The sequence below is a fragment of the Akebia trifoliata genome, chromosome 10 (assembly GCF_017979445.1).
Source record: "Akebia trifoliata isolate Shusen 1 chromosome 10, ASM1797944v1, whole genome shotgun sequence".
NCBI classification, from domain to species: Eukaryota; Viridiplantae; Streptophyta; class Magnoliopsida; order Ranunculales; family Lardizabalaceae; genus Akebia; species Akebia trifoliata.
In genome coordinates, this window is record NC_141384.1 from 14,289,911 (window position 1) to 14,314,214 (window position 24,304).

Here is a 24,304-nt window from a genome sequence, read left to right on the forward strand (position 1 = left end):
ATTGGAGAGTGGAGAAGCCTAGAGAGTAAGATTACTTTACTGTATTAAATTTTTTTTACTTAATTTTCTTTAATGTTTATGATTTCTATTCAAAACTTGTCTACTCCTATGGATTAAGGTTAGAGATGAACTCTTACATCTTTTATGCTTAATCTAGATGCTTAAATAACATCAATATATAGCATGCTTAATCTAGATATTTGGTGGTAAGAGACTCATATATTAGAAACTGAAGGAATTTTACTCTAATGTTCTTTAATTTGATTTTATTTCATTGAATCTTTCGATCTAACGAGCTAACACCAAATCCTTATGATTGAGTTATCAAAGAGGTTAGGAATTAGATTTTGACTTAATAATTTGTTCTAAGTGGATCCCTTTCCAATGGTATTTCCCTTCATAGTTTTAGCTTTATTTCACCTTTTATTAGTTTAATTTTCAATAAATTTTAATTTCTTTTGGTCACTTAAAAAGTATACAAACAAATTTATTTGTTGGCTTAGATTAATTTTGTAATCTTAACTTGATTTTAATCCCCTTTCTCATGGGTTCGATCCCTTACCTGCCCCACAAGTCAAGGAAATTTATATTATATTATCTTTTATGGGAAAGACAACGGTAGTCCCATTAGACTTTGAGATGACAAGGGCTCCTCCGAGAAGGAGGTGTCCACGTCATCAGGGATAGTAAAAGTACCCCTGATCTCATGCAAATGAGGGCACACAAGGGAATATGACTTCTCCTTAGCCATTGAAGAAGGATTTAATAAATAAATAAATAAAGGAAAGGAATTTGGACTTGAGGAGAGGAGAGATGAAAGAACTAACCTTCTAAGACCTCTTGATGGAGCTCGCACTGAGTAAACACTGATACCAAACAAAGAGGTGTGAAAACAAAAACTCTTGAGGCAGGAAACAAAAGAAAAAGAGTGGGAGAGAAGAAAAGAAAAGTAAAAAGAGAATAAGGAGAAGGAATGAGTATTTATAGACCTCAAAAGCATCGAGATGTGCAAAGGATGGAAAGTTGAGATTGCCTTGATTAACGTAGCAATGATGGGTTGTCGAAGCATTAAATGCACGTGGGAAACAAAGAGCAGTACGAATATGCGTGCAAGAGCAACCATGCGGAATGCGACATGTGTACGTGGCACATAAATGTGCCATAGCCGACACACAATTATTAAGACTTGATAGTTGGTAGTGCATTGCACAACGAAGTCATTAATAGAGCTGTCAAGAAAGAACAAATGGTCGGACTTCAAATTTAATGCCAAAGGAAGAAAGGGAGAGAAAAAGTAAACGTTAACGATCCAATAGGGGGTTGCCACGCATCTTTAATTAATAATTCGGTCTCAGTCCCTCAGATCTAGATCCGAAACACCAAGAGAGGGGTATTGTGGAGGATATTTTTCAGATACTGACACATGATAGTTGCGAGATGATTGTGCCAAGTCACATAAGATCTGACCGACCAATGAAGATTGAAATTACAAAAATCGAGTGATGTGAGAAGAGAATCTTAAATTGAGATTCCGAGGATCAATGATATATTTTAGAAACATCGTATCCCTAAAAATCAAGAATTTAACCATATTCGCGAGAATCAAGGTAAGTCCCTAAAAGGGCGGGAACTGTTGAAACGGAAAGAACAGGAATCAAGGAGAGAATCAGGAAGGAATCCCCTATAAATATATGGGCACAAAGCACTACAAGGTATGCAATTTTCTCCCATAAATATTGAATACTATTTTCTTGTACTAAGATTTTGATTTAGGCGTCAGAGAGGTGTTGTTGCAAGCACACCCAGGTTTATAGGAAGGAGAGAATTTGAACTCAAAGATAATCTCGAGGTAGTGCAAGTTTTTGCATTTACAGTTGCCATTGATTAACCAGAAAATGAATAAGGAAGGAAAGAAACATCATTGGTCGTTAAAGGAATAAAACTTGTATATATTTAATTGAGTATTTGTGAAGTATATATAACATAAATAGCTTGAAGTCCAAACAAATAAAAGAAGTCCAAACAAATAAAAGTATCCAATCTCTGAATGAAGGGAGAGATGATCTAAATTAAAACAGAAGAAGATGTATTCTGTTGGAGAAACTGAATTTTAGATAAGACATGTGACAACCAAGGGGGTAATGTGGTGTAACAAGAAGAATAAGATTAAATTTATTCTTTTGATTTTGATTACATCAACCCTGACTGTATTATTATTAATTTATAGAAATTAAATAATACAACTTTAATTCTAACAGATCTTATCTAAACCTTTGCCCAATCTAATGTTTATAAAATAAATTATAGTACAATGCATATATATAGATATGTATATATCTTTAAAGAAGATAAAATGTAGGAGAAGCAAGTCAAACGGCTGCTGGTCTTCCATCTTTCCTCGGGTCACTAACAGCAGTAAGGATTCCATGGAGGACTTGATCAGTGGGCCCCACTCTGATTTTCCTTCCCATGTTAATGATTTGGGTTGGTTGGAGGGTTTGAACAACAAGTTGGCAGACAGCTCCAGTTGGCTGACCCTTCAACTCATGACCCCTCTCTGCCAAGAATACCTTATTTTCCTGTGAGAGCTCTATGTGATTACCATCTATGACTGTCCAATTCTCGTACAATACCACATTTGGTATTAGCTGCACATAATATATTTTAATATAAAAATCTGCCACTCTATACACAAATTATTTACCTTGGTAACTAATAAATTTGAAAAGTGCCATGTTCCAGTAATTTCAGCATGATTTGGTAAATCTCTCTCCATAAAATATGTCTAAATCAAGTCAGTGAGTCAACCTTGAATCTTGACCAAGTCAATGAGTAAATCAGACCCAAGTTGACTCACGGATTGTCGAGTTAACTCAACTTGATTTAGAGTTATAGAGCATAGATGTGTATGTCTTATAAAGAGTTTAAGAAAAAAAAAAAAAACAAGAGTAGGAAGGAACCTTGTGGTAGACCCTTGGATGTTGAATAGCGGCTAGAGGTTCCATTCCCAGAATAAAATGGTTGAGAAAAATTTGAATTACTGCTGGGGTTATGTAAAGTCCGCCACTACCCCCAATTACACCAGCTAATTGATTATCCTGCATTTCAGTATCAAATTTCAAATTAACTTTAATAATAAAATACTTACACAATGCAACAAGATTTACATGGTTTCGACAGTGTGTTTATGACAGTAACTTCTCTTGTTTTTTTATTTCACTCCCTCCCTCAACCTTAAAATGAGTTACAACATTATACATACAATCATAACCCAAAAACATCAAAATTACCATTATAAGCCCTAATTTGAATATAATTGTACAATATTTTACTAGTTCAAAACATGGTAATCAACTTCGGACTAGACAATTATATTTGTAATTCAAATAATTTTGAGAAAAGTCTGAAAAATATATATATATATCAGAAATTATAGTTGTTTAGATTTCTTCCTAAAAAACCCATCAACTTCAAGAGGTGATTAGTTGGAAAATCACAGATTTAACTCATTGATTGGCCAATTAATTATGCAGTTGGTTCCTTATTCCAAGATTTTTTTTCCAAATCAATTTTCGAAGCAATTTGGAATTTTTGTGGAAGTCATATAAACCATAATTTTAAAACTCATTAGTCAACTTGAAACTTGGCTAAGGCGACTCAACGATTGGATTTCAAGGTGACTTGACCACAAAACTCAATGGAACCAACTTGCCAATTCAACTAGACAATTTAACCAAGTAAAATCGAAATGCATCTAGTCATGTTAGAAGTTACAAGTTCAACAACCGACAATTCATTCAGCTGTAAGTAACATTTGTAGAGATTACTTATATCTACTTCAACCTTCAAACTTCAGGGCAGAAAAGATTTTTTATCCTCATTTACAACAGAATACCATGATAAGGAGGGCATGTCATCAATTTGAAAACACGGTTATTTCAAATATTCAAGAAAACATTCGTTGATGGATTGGAGACGGTATCGTGGTATGACTGAATCACCCCTTTTTGAAAGTAAAAAATCAAATTAAAAATTGCAGGAAAAAAGTTAAGTGATTATTAAATGTACCTTGAGAATGATAATTGGAGTCATAGAAGATAAAGGTCGCTTCCTTGGTTCGATAAAATTTGCTGGAGCTGGAGGAAGTCTGTCTGAAGAATTTTCTGTCGGTATTGAGAAATCATCCATCTCATTGTTGAGCACAATTCCAGTGGAAGGTGAGAGTACTCCAGCTCCAAAATAATAATTTACAGTCGTCGTCAATGAAACTGCATTTCTATCTGCATCAACTATACAAAAATGGCTCGTTCCATGGTCTCTTAGTTGACTCCATCTGATAATAATTAAAGAAATTCATTAATACATAAATTAAGGCAAAACTCCTTAATATATTTATTATAAAAAATAAAAAATAAAACAATTCTATTATCATTGTAGAGGATCCCGATCTGTCCAAGTATTGGGATTTGTTGACTCATGAAAAATGACTCAAGCCCTACAATTAAAACACGAAATCCAAATAAGTGAATATTTTTATAAGTCCTGATAATATGACTTGCCAGATGGCAGATTCAAATGACTCCATGGTGTGGACAAGTTCAGGAACAGTAGATTTGTATGCCTCAGGATACACAGTTCCCTCGGGATACACTTTTGTTATGGAGAAGTGCAATCGTGTAACCTGACACGTTCAGTTCTACGGTACCCAAACTTGTCACGTCATGGAGTATTTGTGTATGCCACCTGGCGAGTCATATCATCAAGACTCTATTTTATGTAGATTTGAACCCACCTATCCCTTTGTCAATATTACAGAACTTTTAAAAAGTTGTTTCGAAACCTCCATTATACAAAGATAGCAAAGCCCCCATCTTTCGTCATTAAAAGATAAAATAGATAATAATTGAATATTGTTTTGAAAAAAAAGAAGGAAATTGTTAGAAATCAGTATTCTCCTAAAGTATATATTTATAAGTAAATGAAATGCAATGGAGATTATTAGAGTTGATTAATTCAACCTGTTCAAATAGTAATTGGAGGGAAAGGTGGTGTTGTCAAATATTTTTTGCCGAATTTTCTTAGCAAAAGATGGTGAAATCATGTCTGAAACATATTTTGTTACATTTACGAAATCTGGGTCACCAAGGTTCATTCGGATGGCCATCATGTGCTTCAATGCTTCGATTAGGCGATGAAGACCTAATGGACCCTTTGCAGCATCTGATGTCCCAAAGCTGTCTAAAATGTTCATAACCTGGTTACACCAATGTTTATGCATAGAAAAAATAAGTTAAAATAATGAAAATTAACAGAATTTAAAAAAAATCCATAAAAAATAAAATTTTCTTAATGTAGACATACTCCTCTAAGTTTAATTTGGTGAATATTAAGAGATAGACTCTTAAATTTGGTGAACATCACTTGCCATACATTATGAAAATCCTTCATTTTTCTATCCTACATCTTCTATTTCTCGAAAAATCCTATCTTGCTCTCCAACCTTGAAGGTTGATGTATATAAAATCTTACTGTTGAAGGTGAGGGGTAAAAGGTTTTATCCAAGAGGATGAAGAGGACTTTTTCATTAATCTATTAGGAAAGACTAAGGTCAAGAGAGCATGTCCTCAATTTGAAAACATGATGGATATATATATATATCCATCCAGTCCTGATAATCTGACACTCGTTTTTAGACGCTCACAGAACCGTAGATCCTTTGCTATAGGATACACAAGGACAAAGATTTATGGTTCTGTGAATTGCTAGGTTAAAGAGCGGCAGGTTACCATGATTTATATCTAAATGACCCAAAAACTGTTGACTGGAAAAAGAGTGCAGATAATATGACACTGTTTTTTACGCATGCCCCTGACACCCCTTGACATGTTTGCTTACAGCCCAACAAACGTTTGATATGCGACGCGAAAGATATCAGAATAGAGAGAGCTTTTCTCTCTTGCCCTCTGCTCACAGATTTAGTTTTTTAGATTTCTAATCTTAAAAAGGGTTGTTGGGCCAACATTGACAATCCAACAACACAACCTTTTAGATTTCACGAAAATATTCAAATTCAAAAAAATATTATTTTTCGAGCTTGATCCAAAGTGTTGAAAATGGACGGCCACCGAGCACCCAAATTTAAAAATAAAATTCAACGGTGAAAAATAACTATTTTTTTTAATTTCTTTTGTAAAGTTCATATAATTTTTTGATCCACAACTCTATTGCATCAGATCATCTTTTTGAATGTCACGAGGTGATCAATTCAGAAAGTTTTAATTTTTTCACTATGTGCAGGAGAGAGAAAGAACGTCAGGGGTGTGCGCCAAAAACTGCGTCATATTATCATGACCATTATCAAAATTCTTCAAGAAAGCCAGGATCTCATGCCATGACCCTTGACTTTGGTCTTTCATGAGAGACTAACAAAATAACAAAAATACCCTCATCTTAACTTGGATGATAAGCTTCAACCTCTGGAGTAAAATTTGGATTCTACATCCTCCAACCTTCAAACCTCAATAATAAGAAGATAGGAGGGAGGTTAAAGATTTAGTCACAAGGTTGAAGATAGGGCATTTATATAATTTTGGGTTAGTCTCTCGTGGAAAACCAAAGTCAAGGAAAGTATGTAATTCAATCAAATCTCCTCAAAATTACCTAAATAATAGAGTAAGAATAATGATGAATGCATGGAGTCTTGGTACACGGTTGGGTACTCGGCTCACGTGGCAAGGGCACAGAACCGCACATTTTTTTTCCTGTGTATCCCGATGAAAATGATCTATGGTTTTGTGCCCTTGCCACATCAGCCGTTTACCAAGACCGCGGGCATTCATCACGGCTCATAGAATAATGATGAATGCACACAGTTTTGGTACGCAGCTGACGTGGCAAGGGCACAGAACCACATAACTTTTTCCTGTGTATCCTGATGAAAAAGATCTATGGTTTTGTGCCCTTGCCATGTCAGCTTATACCCAACCGCGTATCAAAACTGAGTGCATTCATCACGACTCTAAATAATAACATAGAAATGAAATTCAAATAATAAAAAAAATACCAACCAGAGTCAGTCCAACAGTACCACTAGAAGGAGGTGGCATTCCAAGTACTGTGTAACCCATCACATTCACAACCATTGCATCCATTACTTCAACTTTGTACTTCTTCATGTCCTCCATTGTCAAGATCCCACCAGCTTCCCTCACATCCTTAACAAAACTCTCACCAATGGCACCACTATAGAATGCCTTTGGCCCTTGTTCCGCGATCATCTCTAAACTGTGCGCAAGCTCAACGTTGTAGCATGTATCACCTTTTTTTTTTTTTAAATAAATATAATAAGAAGATTAATTCCATTACAAATATATATATAGACTAGGTCTTGGAGATCAAGAGATATACCAAAACAACCAAAAGAGAAAATCATTAAAAACAAAAAATGGTGTTTTACAAAAAATTGGTATAAACTTTGTAAAAATTATATATATATATATGGGGCGGATCATGGGACATAAGTAAAAACATATGTAAAAACAATGGTTTTTCAAAATATGAGTTAGAAGTTTTGGATTGAGCTGATTTTTTATGAGTATGATCTAAAAGTGATTTACAAATTATTGGTAAAAAATTGACGACCCATATTCAAAATCATTCTTGATGGGGTAAGAAGTTTCAGATTGGGCTGATTTTGTCTTAGGATGATCTTCTCATCATAGAGATCATCCTCTCAAAAAATCAGCTCAATCCAAAACTTCTAACTCATAGTTTGAAAAATGATTGTTATTACATTATTTTTACTAATGTCCAATGATCCGTCCCCTATCTATATTATAATAGTCAAATGGACGTCCAGATCAAAAGTTACACTCTACTTAAGATGATGATTTTGTAAACAAAGAAAGCAGTGAATTCATCATTTAAAAAAAAAACACAGAAAAACAGTTGCCTTACATCTTTTTGTAATTAAAATTATCTTTCATACCCTGTTCTATAATTTTCAAAAAGTTAAAATTCCATTTTAGCAACTCTTGCTACAAAAATCTACCGCTCGAAGTACCTGCTTGTAACAACTTCCCATTTGGTGCAAACAGTTGGCGTAAGCCTGGGTCAGCCATGATCTTCGTCTCGCTATTTTTAAGTGCTGATCCAAGAATAGGAACGACCACAAACCCATCTTTTGCAAGTCTTATGGCAGGTTGGAATAGAGTCTTCCAAGCCAATCGTCCATATTTCAACCAAGCTTTGTGAAGGCCTGCTATCTCCCCAGGGACGCCCATTGATAGTGCACCAACAGACTTGGCTGTGGGGTTCTTTTCATACATGTCCTGCTTATTCGAAAACATAACCATAATATCAATAGGGACACAACACAACCAATGTAAATTGTGAAGCTTGAGATGAATCCGAGTTGACTCCAAGTAATCATCTCAGACTTGGATGATCTCAAGCTATTTGTCCACTATGAATAAACCACTACAATGACTCGTTCCCGAACCAGATCAACTCACCCTAACCTTAAAGAACCAGTTTTGATATTTTGTTCATGTAAATCTAGAGAAATGTTTTAAAAACCGAATTAATTGTTGGATCAAAACATTTCTTAATTCAATTTGGTTGGACTGCTTTACATTTACTAAAATAAGTTACAAATATGTATATTTATTCCCATAATGATTATCATTTGGTTTATTAATGAACCAATGTTGAGAATTCTAAGCTTAGTAGAAACACAAATAAAAGAACTTTGGAGTAGAAGAGTATATAGAAACAAGGTTCTGTTAATGAAAAAATGAATGATTATCAGCACCTTAGAATTTAGAGACCTTGCTTTTTATTTCCTCGTTTGGTGTATAATATAATAACATTTGTGGCAATAGAAAATCCAAATATAAATGATTTTTTAGAATGTGAATGTGCCTCATTTTTATAGAACAAGAAATCAAATTTAAAAGCCAATTATAATATGTAATTGGGAGTTCCCCTCCAGATTTTAGTGAAAATTATAGTCACTCCCAGGTTTTCAAATTGATGAAATACCCCCTTGATTTTGCAATCCAATAAGAGATTAATAAAATGATCAAAATACCCTCATCTTTAACATTTTGTCAAAATTTTGTATTTGTAACTCAAAAATCTCTTGTCTCAGCATCTTCAACTTTTATGGAACCTTTTTTTTTAATCTGTTCAATCTCGTTTTCTCGGATGGTCTTCAAACTTTTTCATGAACTTCTTGTGAAAAATCCTTGATATTTTAATTCTGAAAAATTCATAGTAAAATCACTCTACGCTTGAGGTTTTGAGGTCTAAGAAGATAGCAATGTTAAAGTTAAAGATGTAATTAAATTTCTTTTATCATTTAAGATGGTGGATTCTAGGGAAAAGGTTTAAGACGAAAGGTTTAAGACAAAAGGATAATTAAGTCATTTTAGTTAGTTGACAAAACCTGGTTGTTTCCAGGTTTCAAAACTCATCCGAGATTGAGCCATATCATCTGAGTCGTCTTGGAATCAAGCATGGACAAGATGGACAGACAAGTAATGTATCGAACGAGATTTAAAACCCCACATTCATTTTTCTCATTGTTGAACGAGATGTCTCAAACGTATCAGAAAACTCGTCCAAGACGACTCGTTATCTAGCAAGGACGAGATGAGATGTGAAACCGAGTTTTAAAACAATGGTTGTATCTCAAAATTATCTAACATTTTAGTTATGTAAACAATTATTTTAAAACCCGAAATGTTGGCTCAAATGTCCAATGAGTCTAGTTAAGTGAAAAAAACTCGTGTCAAATTGGATGAGGAGTATATATATATATTGAACAAGCTCGAGAGGTCATTTGAATCCAGTATTGAGAGAATTTCGATCAACCAAGTGCAATCCACTCAAACCAATCAAGGAAAATCAGATGACATAAAATAAAATTGGTATTTTGCTTGGCCATACAGACCAAATGGCCAAGCATAGGCAAAGCCTGCCCGTTTGGTTCATACGGCCAAGCCATGTTTTGTTCTAACCTTCACTTTGAGACGCTAATGTATAATTTCTTCTAACCATTCCAAGTGTATGACCAATTCGGTTAGGCAGTTGAGAAGCCCATGTGTGCACGAGATTCTTCATAGAAAAATGACATCATCCACCCTCTAATTGAGATTTTCCCTCTTCTAATCCCTTCTTAATTCCACGTTTACCCATGCTAAAACCCTCGTGATTTCTTCCACCAAGGGCCTTTTGGTAAACCACTCATTCTCCTAATCTTTACCCAAAGCCCTTCTTGGTCCCTACTTAAAGTGAATTACCTCCTCTAACCCCAATTTGTTGAGACTCATTAGAGTGGATTTTCCTTTCTACCTTTTAACCTTCTTCAAAGTCCAAAGAAGTTCCATGGCATTCAATGTAAATTGACCACTTTTAAAGAGTTTTGACCATCTTATCCACCCTAGAGAAGTCTCTAGAACTTGTACCTAATGACACTTTAATCCCTAGTTTGTTGGAGTCTCTCAAGGGAAATGACCAAAGAGGCCAAAATCCTACCACCTAATTACATGCCATTTACCTTAGTTCTCTCTCAATTGATTTAAAACCCAAGGTCTAGGACCACTCACAATGTGAAAAAACCCCACCGTCAAATTTCATAAAATTTGATGACTTTGGACCGTCAAATTTCATAAAATTCGACAAACCAAGAGGTCGAATTGGCGTCGAATTTTTTATTGTCAAATATTTTTTTTGATGAGCCGAAACTATCAAATTAATGAAGGATGGGAGAAATTCAACAGCTCTAAGCCATCAAATCTGGGAACATCAAGAATTTCAACGGTCTTAGACTGTCAAAATTCAGTTTCCAAAATTCGTGGGTTTTGACACATCAATTTTTTCTGTCAAATTTTTCAGCTTTCACGTAGTGACTTTACCCTCCTCAAAGAGTTCTCTAGAAACCATTGGGTTTTTACTAATCTATCTCTTGATCATCATGATTGGTGAGACCCATAGACGAATAAAAGACCATCAAGGCCAAAGAGAGAAAAGGTAATTTGGATCTTTCAGGTTTTATTGAAATTATTGGGAACTTGGAAAATTAAGATCAATCTATCCCCAAGGGTCTCCTAAAATCCTATAAGTAAGAGACCCTTTCAAGGAAAATGGATGAGCTCATTTGGTGATCCAAAATTCTGCCCAAATCTCTCTCTAGTCTCTCTAGCCTCTCATTCTCTCAAACAATCTCTAAAAATCCATAGAAGAAAAATCCAAGAAGAAGAAAGAGGAAGAAGAAGACCAATGTGGGGTTAGGCCCTTTTCTTTATTTACATGCTCTTCCAACTTAATAATGTAGATTTACATTTCTTAATTAGAGGCTTGGAGAGAGAAAGTGGTCCCTCTTAGAGGTAATCTCCTCCAATAAATCCTTAATAAACTCCTTGAGAGTATTAGATTAGGTTGCTTTATTTTCTTTTATTTTCCATGCAATTTAAATTCATAAATAGGATGTCTTTACTTGTATTTACTTTCATGCAATTTCAATTCTAGAATAATGATTCTTTTATTTGTTTCTTGATGGCATTAGAGCTAGAGAGTAAACTCTCTTGGAAGGTAATCTTATCTTGTTAAGTCCATCACATGCATACACTTTGCACACACTTCTAAAATAGCTACAAGTAAGGGTGTAAGTCCTTATGAGCTTATATCCAACCTTTAGAGTCAACAAAAATAGTCCCATAGGGATAAAATTTCATGCATAATGGTCATAGTTCCCCCCAAGACTTGTACCCAACTAATGGATATGATCTATGGACTAAACCAACAAATATGAGCTCCTAAGGGGGTATATATGAAGAGAATAAGGCTTAGGGACTCAAAATGGCCAAAGTTCTTGGTTCACAAAAAAAAAATCCAACAAGCACATACTTCTTTGTCCCTAGGCCATCATATTTCTTTGTCCTTCTTACAAGGTTAAACTGAAGGCATTTTTTTTCTAATTCTCTCTACAATTCCCTCTGTTTTCCAAAAAAAACCTCAAAATCAATTTTAAAGCTACAACTAGGAAGACTTAACCCCCTATCATTTTGGATATGAGAGTCACTACAATCCAAGAAAAATGAATTTCAAAATAATTTTATGGTGCCCATTCACACTTTAATTGAATGGTGGCAACTCCAAAACCCAAGTGAAAGAACAAAACCCTGGCCATCAGTAACCCTAGAAGGTTTGAGGCACCCTGAATCCTTCACGAGAAATGCTAAGACCAAACTCCCACTCCAATGAAATGACTAGGGAGTCCTTGTGCCAATCCTTATTAGAGATGGGGAGGAGGTCTTGCACCAACGACAATCCAATAGACTTAGAAAACATGGAGTATTACCCAGGGCGATGGGAATTGGCTTTTAGATTGTACCTGTAGAGGAAATCATTGGGAGTTACCCTGATTTCCTCTACCTTTTTGACCAACCAATAAAAATTTCTAGAGATCTGACCAGGAACCTTGTTAATCTTGCTAATGACCTCCCTAAGGAAGGGGGAAACGGAAAGGTGAAGACCAACCTTAATCTGACATGCATAGACCATCACCTCCCCCTGACGGCATTCATGAGGGTCATTACAAACCTTGAGGGACACGAACATGGGGATTAAGTAGGTCTTGAAGAGCATAGTTATGTTAGTGGCCCTTGGAATTGGAAATCAGAAATAAGTAAAAGATGGGGAATGAGAATTACCTCTAACTAAAAGAAGAAAGGTTCAAAGCTTGGCGAAAGATCAGAGTTAGAGAGAAAGAGGTTCGTAAGCAAGGAAGAAGACAATGGATGAATTTGAAATTTGCCAAAGATTCCTATTTATAGCCCTAAGTGATGAAGAAAATGTGCACCCTTGGATATGCACCGATAAACCTAACCGTTGCAACTCTAGGAGTTTAATGATGCACTTAGTAGGACACATGTAGTGCTAGATATTCCAACCACACCATCCCAACTGCCCAAAATTCAAAATGATAGGTCATTAAATGTGAGAGGGCATGAAGTTGCATAAGCAATGATTAGAGTTAAGGGATGTGTGCTAATAATGAGACCCGTTCGGAATATGGAATGATTCTCGATATGACGGCGAGACTTCGCATCTTCTCTCGAGGAGGTAACTGTAGAGAGTGAAATCAATATGTCATTAGGGACCCTACATGCGTCCTGATGAAAACGGTGATTAAGATAACAGAAAAGAAATTGTCAAAGGGAAGTGATACCCAAATTAGGTCAATAATCTGGGTCTACCCGGTAGGAGGGCAGGACAAAGATAAACGTCTACCCTGATGGCAGGGCAAAGCAAAGCTAGTGCACACATGTAGATCTTGGCCCGTACATACCAAACTTCGAGACTTGAGGGGAATCTCAAGATCCTAGGAACATAAAAGGATTAATTTGGTTAAGATCCCTTTGATCATGGGATTCCCCATGATTAGATCCCGAGTTAAGAGGAACCAAAGAGGAAACCCTCTTCCAAGGGAAGTCCTATATAAAGGAGAGGGAATCAAGAGCTAGGGATCTTTTTTGCCCCCCCGCCCCCGCCCCTCAATCGAGCTAATATTATGAATAATTTCTTCTTCTGCAATTCTAACTTGATCGTTCAGAGGATTATTGGCAGGTACCATGTTGATGCCGTTACAAAGGAGCAAAAAAGCATTGTGACGGAGTGGCAGAGCTGAGTAGTTGAAGGTAAGCTCAGAATTACCTCTACAAATAGTATTTCAGATATGAATTCAGATATCGTTCCATCCAATTTGATAATATCTGGATCATTATACATAAAAATAGTGTTATTTTTAATTAAAAATTTCAAAACCATTTCTCTAGAACCTTCTCCACTCATCTGAGTATCTTCGTCCTCCTCTCCCTTATGGGTTACGAACCCAGTCGACTGTTGAGCATTAGGCAACGTCGATCTTCTCTGGCGAATCGCAAACTATCAAGGTAGTTCTCTCTTTCTCTTACTATTTTTACCATAAACCCTTGATTTTCTATGAAAATGAAATTCTCTCTTCCATCTTCAATGGTTTAACCTCAATCTAAAAAGTCCTAATTTTCTATCAAAATCCTTTGTTTTCAAGCTCTTTAACCTCCATGATCATTTTTTTAATCTATTTAATCTTTTTTTCAAATCCATTATTTCAACTTACCTTAACCCTTTTATAGAAAATCTCATTGATTTTTATATTAAATATTTCATTATTTTTTTCTTCTCCAAAAACCATATCTTTCTTTGAGGCTTGTAGGTTGAAGATGACTAGTTGTAGGGAAAAGCTAAGAGGTGGGTTGAATATCAATCGGGTAAATTTTTTGGACAATCAGAGAAGGCTGAGTTCAAGGGGCATGTTTATTCGAATTCGAATCGAATATTATCAGATATCCTACAAGTGAATTGAATTTGAATTAGATTATTATTAATGTATCACATCCGATCAGATTAAAATTCGGATTCTAATATCCATGATTGTTTTCGGATTCTAATTCAGATATAGATAGGGCTGTCAACGGATGCTTATCGGTTCAAATACAGCAATATCTGAATCCGAATCCAAAATTTTTATCTGACATCCGAATTCGAATGCGAATCCGACAGATGTTCTAAAACTCTATCTGAATTCGAATCCGATTATCTTATCGGATATCGGATATCGGATTATATCCGATTAGAATTTGAATGATTTGTATATAAATAAAATAAATAAATAAAAACATAATTTTTCCTTATCCAACTATTTTTTCATTATTGAAAAAAAAAAAAAAAACTTATTATATATTATATTATTTATATAAAAAATTAATCAAATAAAATAATATATATCATATATTATTTCGAATCGGATATTATCGGATTCGAAATGTTAATATATGAATCCATACCCATATCCGATAAGGATTCGAATATATAAAACTATCCGAATTCGAATCCGATATCCGAAATTTTCGAATAATATTCGATTTTTCGAATTAGAATTCTAATCAGATTCGAATTTTCGACTATCCATTGATAGCCCTAGATATAGATATAGGCATATCCGATTCAATTACTATCCCTTGACAGGCATATTTTCAACTATAATTTAAAGTTCCAAACAACTTAATCTCCATAAAGAAGAGCCTATGTTGTTGTAGCCTAATACTTTCACGAAAGTAAAAGGATGGGAGATTAAAACAAAAAAAAAAAAAAAAAAAAAAAAAGTCAAACCTTTGAGGCGGCTAATGGCGCGGTTTCTCGAAAGTCAAAAGCTTGGGATTGTGAATCTGATGAAGATCTAACGATCAAGAAGCCACCACCTCCAATCCCACTTGACATTGGATGGACCACACCAAGACACAATGCCGTTGCCACAGCAGCATCGACAGCGTGTCCACCATCTTTAAGCATCGACGCGCCAATTTCAGAACAACGACCATCATCTGCAGCAACCACACCATGCTCTGACTCAACCTCATTCTTTGCTTCTCCCCACTCTACCTTTCCCTCCCTTCTCAAGCCATTTAAGCTGTTATCATTGCTCACAAGGCCTACAACTACAACAAAAGACGTACCATAAAAATAAATTAGTCAACTTGAAACTCGGCCAAGCCAACTCAATTAGTTTTTGAGGTCACTCAACCCTAAAATTGATAGAACCGACTTTGTTGAGTTAGTTCGGAAGAAACTTGACTGATTAGTCAGCTGTATATGATATTTTTGTGGGAAAAGAAAAAAATAATAATAATAATTACTTTTATTTATTATTAAAGTATTAGAAACTTTTTTTTTTTTTTTAAATATTTATAGATTTAATATATTTTTATTTGACTAATTTGAGTTGAGTACTTGACTCAGAATAAAAATATAGGCAGAATGGATTCTACTTGTAAGCTTAGTTACTATAAAAGTACACACAAAATGCTATGTTTGGGCCTTGTATTTGTGGATGCCCGAATGAACATTTCACCAAGAGCGATTCAATGGATTTGTAATTTTTTCACAATTTCGTAATTTTTTTTTCCTATTGGCAATTTTTTCTTTATAAATTCATTGAAATTGTGTTCGGATTTTTATGGAGAGCTTCTAATCTGCACCAACTTCTGCTAATGCCACCCCAAGATGTGTACTAATTCTTTAGTGATTTACTTATGAATTGGGGTGACTTTATCAAATGAGATTGAAATCCTGTTTTACATGAAACAATGAAAGGATTTATTCATCGTGAACCAAAGGCAGATTTACCGTCAGGGCACTTGCTCTCACAAGAATTTTTAAAATCATAAGGATTTTTAAGCAATTGTCACTATTGCCCTCACAAAAAAATTTTAAAATACAAAATCCTGGATCTGCCCCTATCGTCGTGAAATGCATTGTATAGGTAGAAGTTATGTTTCAAACTCATCCAGTCGACTCCGTTGAATTTCAAATTAAGTCTGTGCTAGAAGTTATTTTAACCAACTCACTAAATCAACTCAAAAACTCAGCCAAGTCACTGAGAATTAATCTGAGTTAGAATATAAAGTGGGCCCATTTATGCAATTATCGAAAAAAATAAATAAATATAATTCTACATTTTACGATATTAACAAATATTTAATAAAATATTATATATTTATTAGGTTCATTATTCATAATATTCGAGTTGACTCGACTCCGAGGACATGTAGGGAGAGTTCAGTGGCATTCTAGTTTCTACATTACTGCTAGACAGCGTTATGGGCGTGAAAGGGTCCAAATTTTCTGACCTGGATAGCCACAATTATGTCTTTCGCCCTTTAACAATAAATATCGTGTCTACCGTACACTCTTTTCAGAGCCACTAACCAAATGTTCTGACCACGCATTGGTGGACCCACACCCCCACCTCTGGGTTGTTAAACTGATGACATACCCCATGACTTCAGCCTTCCACGATAGATTATAACAAAATTGTAGAGCTTATATTGCCGCACCAACTCTTACTAAGATCACGTCATTTGAATTGGGGTGCTCTTAGTAAAAGTTAGTGTGGAGATAGAATCTCTCTAAATTATCAAAATGCCCTTAACATAGACGCTGAAGTTTGCAATAAGCTCGGACATTCTTTTTATGATTAAGGGGTGTAGCAAAGGAAAGGCAATAAAGTTAGAAGGGCATTCTTGAAAAGAAATATAAAAGATAATAAAATTAAAAATTATCTTCAAGATTTATAACGAGATTAAATCTCAACCCCTCCTTCTTATTATTGTTTACTTCCACCATCACCATCACCATCACCCTCCTCCTCCCCACCTTCCACCTCTCTCTCTCTCTCTATCGCCGTGGTCTCCCTCCACTGCCTCTCTTTGCCTCTTCTTCTTTTACTTTTTATCCTCCTCCCTAAACTCTAAACCCTACCCTAAATTTGAAACCACTAAACCCCAATAGTGGTGGGGGTGGCGGTGAAGGGGATGGAGAAGGAAAAGTATAGAGGGGAAAGGAGGGTGAGGATGGGGGTAGAGATTGCAATGGTGGCAATGGAGAAGAAAATGAAGAGGAGAGAAAAGGGTGTGCGTTTTAAAGAAAGGGGAGGGATACCGTTGTAATTTTTTTAATGTGGGGTGAGTTTTTGAAATAGTGGGGACAACAAGTACTAGTCATAAAAATAAAAAAAAAATAAAAAAATGACTTGTGATTTTCAAACACACACTGATCTAGCATGGGCTAGAACCATAGATTTTTTTTCCCCTCAAGACACAATTGTATATCCCCATAAATATGTGAAATTGTGTATCCCAAGGAAAATAGTCTATGGTTTCACACATGCCACATTATGGGTGTTTGTCAAAAGGGCATAAAAAAATCATTATTCACAATTTTCTAGTGGGATGTGGATTGGCTAACTCTAGCTTCAATTTTAATTGTTTTGAATAGACCCAACCTAGCCTAACCTGGTGCATTCATTTTATATGAGATTCTAATGCAAGACATGATCAAGGGGCACATTTTCATTAAAAAAAACCTCTCGATATCTCAAATTTCACCAAAACTTGGTCGAATGCCTAAAATCATCCAAATTATTATACTAGGATGATTTATGAATACCCAAAGGTTTTGGTGAATATTTGAGATGTCATGTGCATAATATCAATGATATGCCCTTTGACCTCAATATTCTATGAGAAACTAACTGAAATGAGCTAAATGCCCTCATTATCAATAGTAGTGAAAATAGCGATACTTTTTCTACCCAAAAATCCATTGTCTTCAAAGTTCCAATCCCTAATAAAATATTTTTCTTGGTTTTTTCATTTGTCCAAAAATCCTATCTCCTTATGGAGGTTTGAGGTTGAAGGAGAGAGAATCTCAAAGATAAAAAATTTTCCCAAGAAGTTAAAGATGACAACTTTAGATGAAAAAAATCAAGGGTATTAGCTGAATATGAGGGCATTTAGGCTAGTGTAGGTTAGTCTCTCAAAAATGGCCAAGGTCAGGGGGCATGTCATAAGTTCGAAACATAATTTTAAAAGGATAATACTGAAGTTACATTAAAATGTACATCGTGGGGGACATTTCTAACATGGATGTGTGTCAGAAATGTATATCGAGATCTCACCCGTATATCAATGAAAACATCTAGGGTTTTGACACACATCCACGTCAGAAATGTCCCCCTCGATGTATATTTCAATGTTACTCCAGCACGACTCATTTTAAAAAGGCTAAACTTAAGGAAATTCCTTACTCGAAGAGATTTCGATAAAAAACTATAAATAGAAAAGGAGACTTAGAGGGAAGGGGGTTTGAAAGGTGAGATAATCCATTACTGGTTAACTTGATAGATAACTTAATCGTCGGACTAGTATCACCACTCAACAAAGGAAACAAAAAACGTGAGGCGAACAGAAGAGGCTAAGTTGTTAGAGGTAATAGAAATCACTTCTACTTCTTTGGCGTCATCCATGGGAAAAAAACGTTGTTTTTAAAAGCTTATTTTCTGTCTTTACCTTCTTGTGAGAATGGGATTAACAAGATGGTAAGACCAACTCGATCCGGTACTAACCAACCTCAACACCCTCCAACCATTCCTACATCGAATGCTAAGGATCCGTTGGCCGTTCAGATGGAAGAGATGAGGAAATGGCGTGAGGAGATGCAGCATAAGATGGACGCTCTAGCCAAAGGAAATCTAGTGTTGACTCAACGATTAGAGGCTCAGTAGAGGGCTTCTCGTGGGGAAAGCCAACGTCAGGTTACAAAGGGTGTTGACAATGTCTCATTGGGTAGTAGTGGCTCTAGACCTACCCATGAACATGATGGTTTGGATGGCAAAGGGGAACTAGTTGTGCATATGAGGTTGCCAGTTGCGCAAACTACAATCCACACGAGACATCCAGGAATCCCAACACCTTTAACCAGAGAGAAGGTTATGAACTTAATAAGGAAAGAAAATAAAGTTGTTAGGAGCAATGAAATCAACCTGGCTGCGGCACAGGCTATCAGGGGTATATAGGGATCCCATTTACTCCTAAAATTCTAACGGCTGAAGTTTTGAAGAAGTTCGTTACTCCAAGGTTTACATTGTTTACTAGAAAGAAAAAAGAAAAAAAACCCAGTAAAACACTTGTACCATTTCAGACAGCTTCTGACTTTGTGGGAGAACAATGAAGCCCTTGATATGCTAATTTTTCCATGCTAGCTTGCAAGGGAATGCATTGACCTGGTTCCTTAGGCTCCCTACTGGCACCATAGCCTCCTTCGAAGAGCTCTGCTCAGCGTTCGTCAAGCAGTACATAGGCAATAAAAGACTGGGTGGGGACATCCATACCCTACTCAGTATGAGAATAAACCCAGCAGAGAATCTTAAAGACTTCACCAAGAGGTTTCGAGATAAGGCCATAACAATAGAAAGTTTTGATGAGGATTACTGCGACTTTAGGGACAAGGGCCAGCACAAAAAGAGATATTAGGAATTAGAACCATGTTTAAAAGAAAAAGAGAAGAAGTCTTAGTGATTATACCTAAAAGAGACCCTAGGAGAACTTGGTGAAAAGAACTTCAAGGATGGCATGCTCTATTGACTCCATATCTTTTGGAAGGTTCACATTGGAAAACAAGGAAGCAACAGCCTGGGTATCCCTATGGGCAGCCAATGTTGTTGACCACCATCCCAGACCCAAAGGGAAAGAGGGACATCGGCCTAGCCAATGATGGTCAAGTTGTTCCAGGGGAGTCTTGAAGTCGTGAGTGATTAGTCCTACAGGGGGCCCACTGTCCTCATCAAAAAGGGCTATGAACCCCTTTGGGTCGCTCCTCTTCTTTTTTAGTTGGGTAGAAAAGGCGACAGTTTGCTCGATGGGATGAGATGCCACTTGTTCCCTCGTTGGACCAAGGAGGGGAGTCTACTCGACATATGCAAGTGTCGCCCTGGTAGAGTGTTGGGCGAGTCCTACGCTGTGGACACGACCTTGATAGAGCGAGGGCGCTTCTTCCTACTCTGTCCTAGCACCCTAAAGGTAGGGTTAGCTAAGGAAGCATCGAAGATGACAAAGTCATCCAAATTAATGTCCATGGTGGTAGGAAAAGGAGAATAAGGGACTAGAGAGAGAGATTAGATGATTGAAAAGAGTGACCGAATACGAATAGGGGAGTTGGTTGATAGGACTGGGTCTGAAAATGTGTTGGAAGATAAAGCAGAACACTCTGAGCTCTGATCGGTCAGACAGAAATGAGAGATGGTGGTTTGGGGGTTAATGGATTTTTCAGCTTTCTTTTTGCTCCTGATATCCTTGAATCTTTCCTCTGCTCATTGGGCCTTCTTAAACTCGACAACAGTAAAAGCAGACCACTCTGAAACATTCAAAGAAAGTTTAGACAGTCTTTTCAAGAATGATTTCTCAACAAGGGTAGAGAAGTCATTACCTTTAAAAGTCTCAAGGATCTTATACCCTTCCTTTTGCTACCCTTGCCTCAAACTCCCACTCTCTAGAAATGATTAGGAGGTCAACAAACCATCCCTTGTCAGAACTAGGGAGGTTCACCAAGGCATTACCCCCCGATTTTGAATACATGGAGTAATACCCCACACAACGGGAGATAGATTTTAGGTTGTATTTGAAGAGGAACTTGGTGGGAAAAATACCCATCCTTTGAACAACCTCCACCAACTGTAAAAATTACCAGACATCTGTCCTAGAACCCTATTGATTTGGCTCAAGACCTCCCTGAGATAAGAAGACAGTGGAAAATGCAGGCTAGCCACGATCTGACCTACATAAACCACGATCTCCCCAAGATGATGGTTATTGAAATCCCCAAAGAGTGATTTTGACCTCGTTGGAGATGGAATAGGTTTTGCAAAGGGTGGCTATGGTGTTGGACATAGTAAAAAAAAACAAGAGGATCGTTACATCAAGGAAATTCAAAGAAGAAGGATGAAGGATTGAAATGCAGAGGCATGGCGATATGAGTGCTTGAAAGATCAAGAACGACAAAAAAGAGAAAACAAAGATAGAAAAAGGCATTCGAATCCCTAAAACCCTTGTATTTATAGTAAAAAATTGTAAATAGTAAGGCACGAGTTATTGGGACACGCATCAAATCAGGAGCGTGTGAAGCCCAATTGTTTGCATCGTTCGAAATTTGAAATGATAGTTTATAATTATGATGGAACCTAAAGCGAAATGCCGCAATATGAAAAGCCAAAACATAAGTGACATTTAATGATGTTTGGGCCTCGTTTCTCGTCATCTCGAGAAGGGGTAATTATAAAGGGTTAAATCGATAAGATATCTAGACCCTACACGTGTCCAATAGCTAGACTAGTAGGAGACTAGAACCGAATGATTTCTGCTCCTAAGTGGTACCTAGGGCATCCAACTCGTCTAAAGGGCAGAGCTCGAACGCCAACTTTATTATATAGATCGAGTAAGGTAGATTTGTGAGTCGTCACTGAATCAACCCAGATCCCTTAATTTTAGGGAAGATCCCATAAACCAAGGAAATGGATAACGGAATCCAAGTGAATCTTTTCCTTTCTCAATAACCTTACCTAAAAGTAAAGAGTCCCTATTGGAGATCCTTGAAGATCAAGGATCTCGAGGAGATCCTTGAAGATCAAGGATCTCGAGGAGATCCTTGAAGATCAAGGATCTCGAGGAGATTGCTTCTTCGAAAAGATTTTTAGAAATAAATATAAATAGAGGAAGATACTTAGAAGGAAGGGATTTGAAAGGTGAAAAAGCCCATTATTGATAAACTTGAAAGCTAACTTAATCGTCAAAGGTGCCACACTGGTATCACCACTCAACAGAGGAAGTAGGGAACATGGGGCAACCAGAAGGGGCCGAGTTGTCAAAGGTAACAGAAATCACCTCTACAAAGACCATTTTGCCCTTTAAAATGTTATTTTTTATAATAAAAAAACATGTTCATGAAAAAATGGGTTCAATGAATGCTCAAACTAAGTCATTTTAATTGTTGTTTTAAAATTCATCTTTTAATTAAAAATAATAATATAAAATAAGAGGGTAAAATAGTAAAATAACATCTAAATTTTAACACAGTGAAAGGGAACATAAGTGCAATTATCAAAATATTAGGGGGTGGAGTCAAATTGTAATTTACCGTTTTAAAAATAGATAATGTGAATGTCCATCAACCAACAGGTTGAGTCAAGCTCAATGAGTCAAATAAAATATATTATATTTACATTTATAAATATTTATAAACAATTTTTATTATTTTAAAATAAATATTACTTTTTTATTTATTCTTCGTATAAAATATTAATTATAGAATCAGTATTGGTAAAACAAATTACCCTAACTTGTTCATTTTTTTTGAGTTGACTCGATTGAGTTGATGAGTTAACTTGACAAGTTAGTTACATGAAGTTTGCATAAAAGTCATCTCAAATCAAACCAATTTGAGTGGACTCGGCCATGTTTCGAGTGACTCAATTGAGTTATAAAACTATAATTTAGAAAGAGTGTTGATATTGTTGAGAATTACTAAAAGTTGGGATGCCAATAGAAACTCTGTAGTTTATTTTTTTTAATCTAGATTTCTATTTTTTGGGTTTAGGAATTTATATGAGCCAACTCATAATTGTAAACAGTTATTGTAATTGTTTGAACGAGTGTTATAATGTTTTTGTAAAATGAGATTATAATTTAAGCCAAACCTTCGTAATGTTTGAAGAGTGTGTTTTAATCTTTGACAAGGGGATTGATAAATAATTTAAGAAATGGGGGTGTAATGAGTAAAAAATTGAGGTGCCAATAGCAGGTATTTTTAAAAAAGACAAAAAGGACAACCCATTGTTGTAATCAAAATGGAAGTGATGCGAAGGTATCGCATCTATGGAAAGATATTTCCACCACAATCTTGTTGACAAAAAACAGCGCGAATGTATCAAGGTTTTCTTACCGTGGGCCGTTGGGGCACATGTTAAGGATGAATTTAAAACATTTATAAGGATATAAATTTTTTACAGATTTTATTGCCACATCAACTTTTGCTAAAGCCACCCCAATTCATATGTAAATAATAAAAAAAAAGAACTAGCAAACATCTTGGAGATTCTTTAAGAACTAGTTTAACTTAAATGTTGGAGATTCTTTCACATGTTGGCCACTTGTGCATAAAGACAAGAACAACAAGCCTGAAACATGAATGATTGGTGATCGGGTTGTATGTGATCGAAAAAGAAAATCACATCAGACCCGTTGTACTAGGCATTTTCAAGAGGTAAACATCAAACGTTCCTATTTTTAAAAACAGCAAAAATTTTGCCTCTAAATGCCCAACGAAGCGCTGAGAAGAGAGGAGAGATTCCATAAGGATTCCCGAAGAACACTGCTACCGAGATAACCTGTAATTCTCTAGGGGAACCTCTTTCAATCTCAGCTATTCGTTTGGGGAAATTTTAAAAGTCAAACAAGCAGACGATTAGGAAAAAAAATTACCCAAAAGTCGTCAATTTTGAAAAAGAGAAATCGATTAAAAGTATCTGATCAAGAGAGAAATTGAAGAAAACACTCACTTATAATTGTTAGGGCTGCTATCAGAATCAACGCTATTGTGCTCCAACTCTTGCTAGCCGGCGCACCATAGCCCAGAAGTGGTACTCCAACGCCTTCTTGCCCCATCACCAGAAAGAGAGAGTGAGCGAAAGAGAGTTTGGTGGGATCATGAGCTTATTGGTCCTTTTTTATAACAAAACAAAGAGGAAGCGTAATTGAATACGAGAATCCCACCTATTGGGCACATAGGATGGCCCGCCGCTCGCGTGGACTTTAAAGTGGTAACCCTGTATTTTGTATTAATTACGGAAAGCCCCTCGAGATGGATTGCT

The 24,304-nt window shown here is 36.0% G+C and overlaps 1 protein-coding gene across 1 annotated transcript; it reads right to left on the reverse strand.

Annotated features, from left to right (window-relative positions):
* Positions 1–2,149: 2,149 nt before the first annotated feature.
* Positions 2,150–24,155, reverse strand: GGT4 (gamma-glutamyl transpeptidase 4). The gene is made up of 8 exons (XM_086455210.1): positions 23,993–24,155; positions 15,217–15,542; positions 8,063–8,330; positions 7,068–7,318; positions 5,019–5,254; positions 4,069–4,333; positions 2,961–3,098; positions 2,150–2,648 (listed from the first exon to the last, which is right to left on the reverse strand). Exons 1-8 carry the CDS (start codon positions 24,096–24,098, stop codon positions 2,370–2,372), a joined length of 1,869 nt encoding a protein of 622 aa, XP_086311336.1. The 5' UTR covers positions 24,099–24,155; the 3' UTR covers positions 2,150–2,369.
* Between the last annotated feature and the right edge of the window lie 149 nt (positions 24,156–24,304).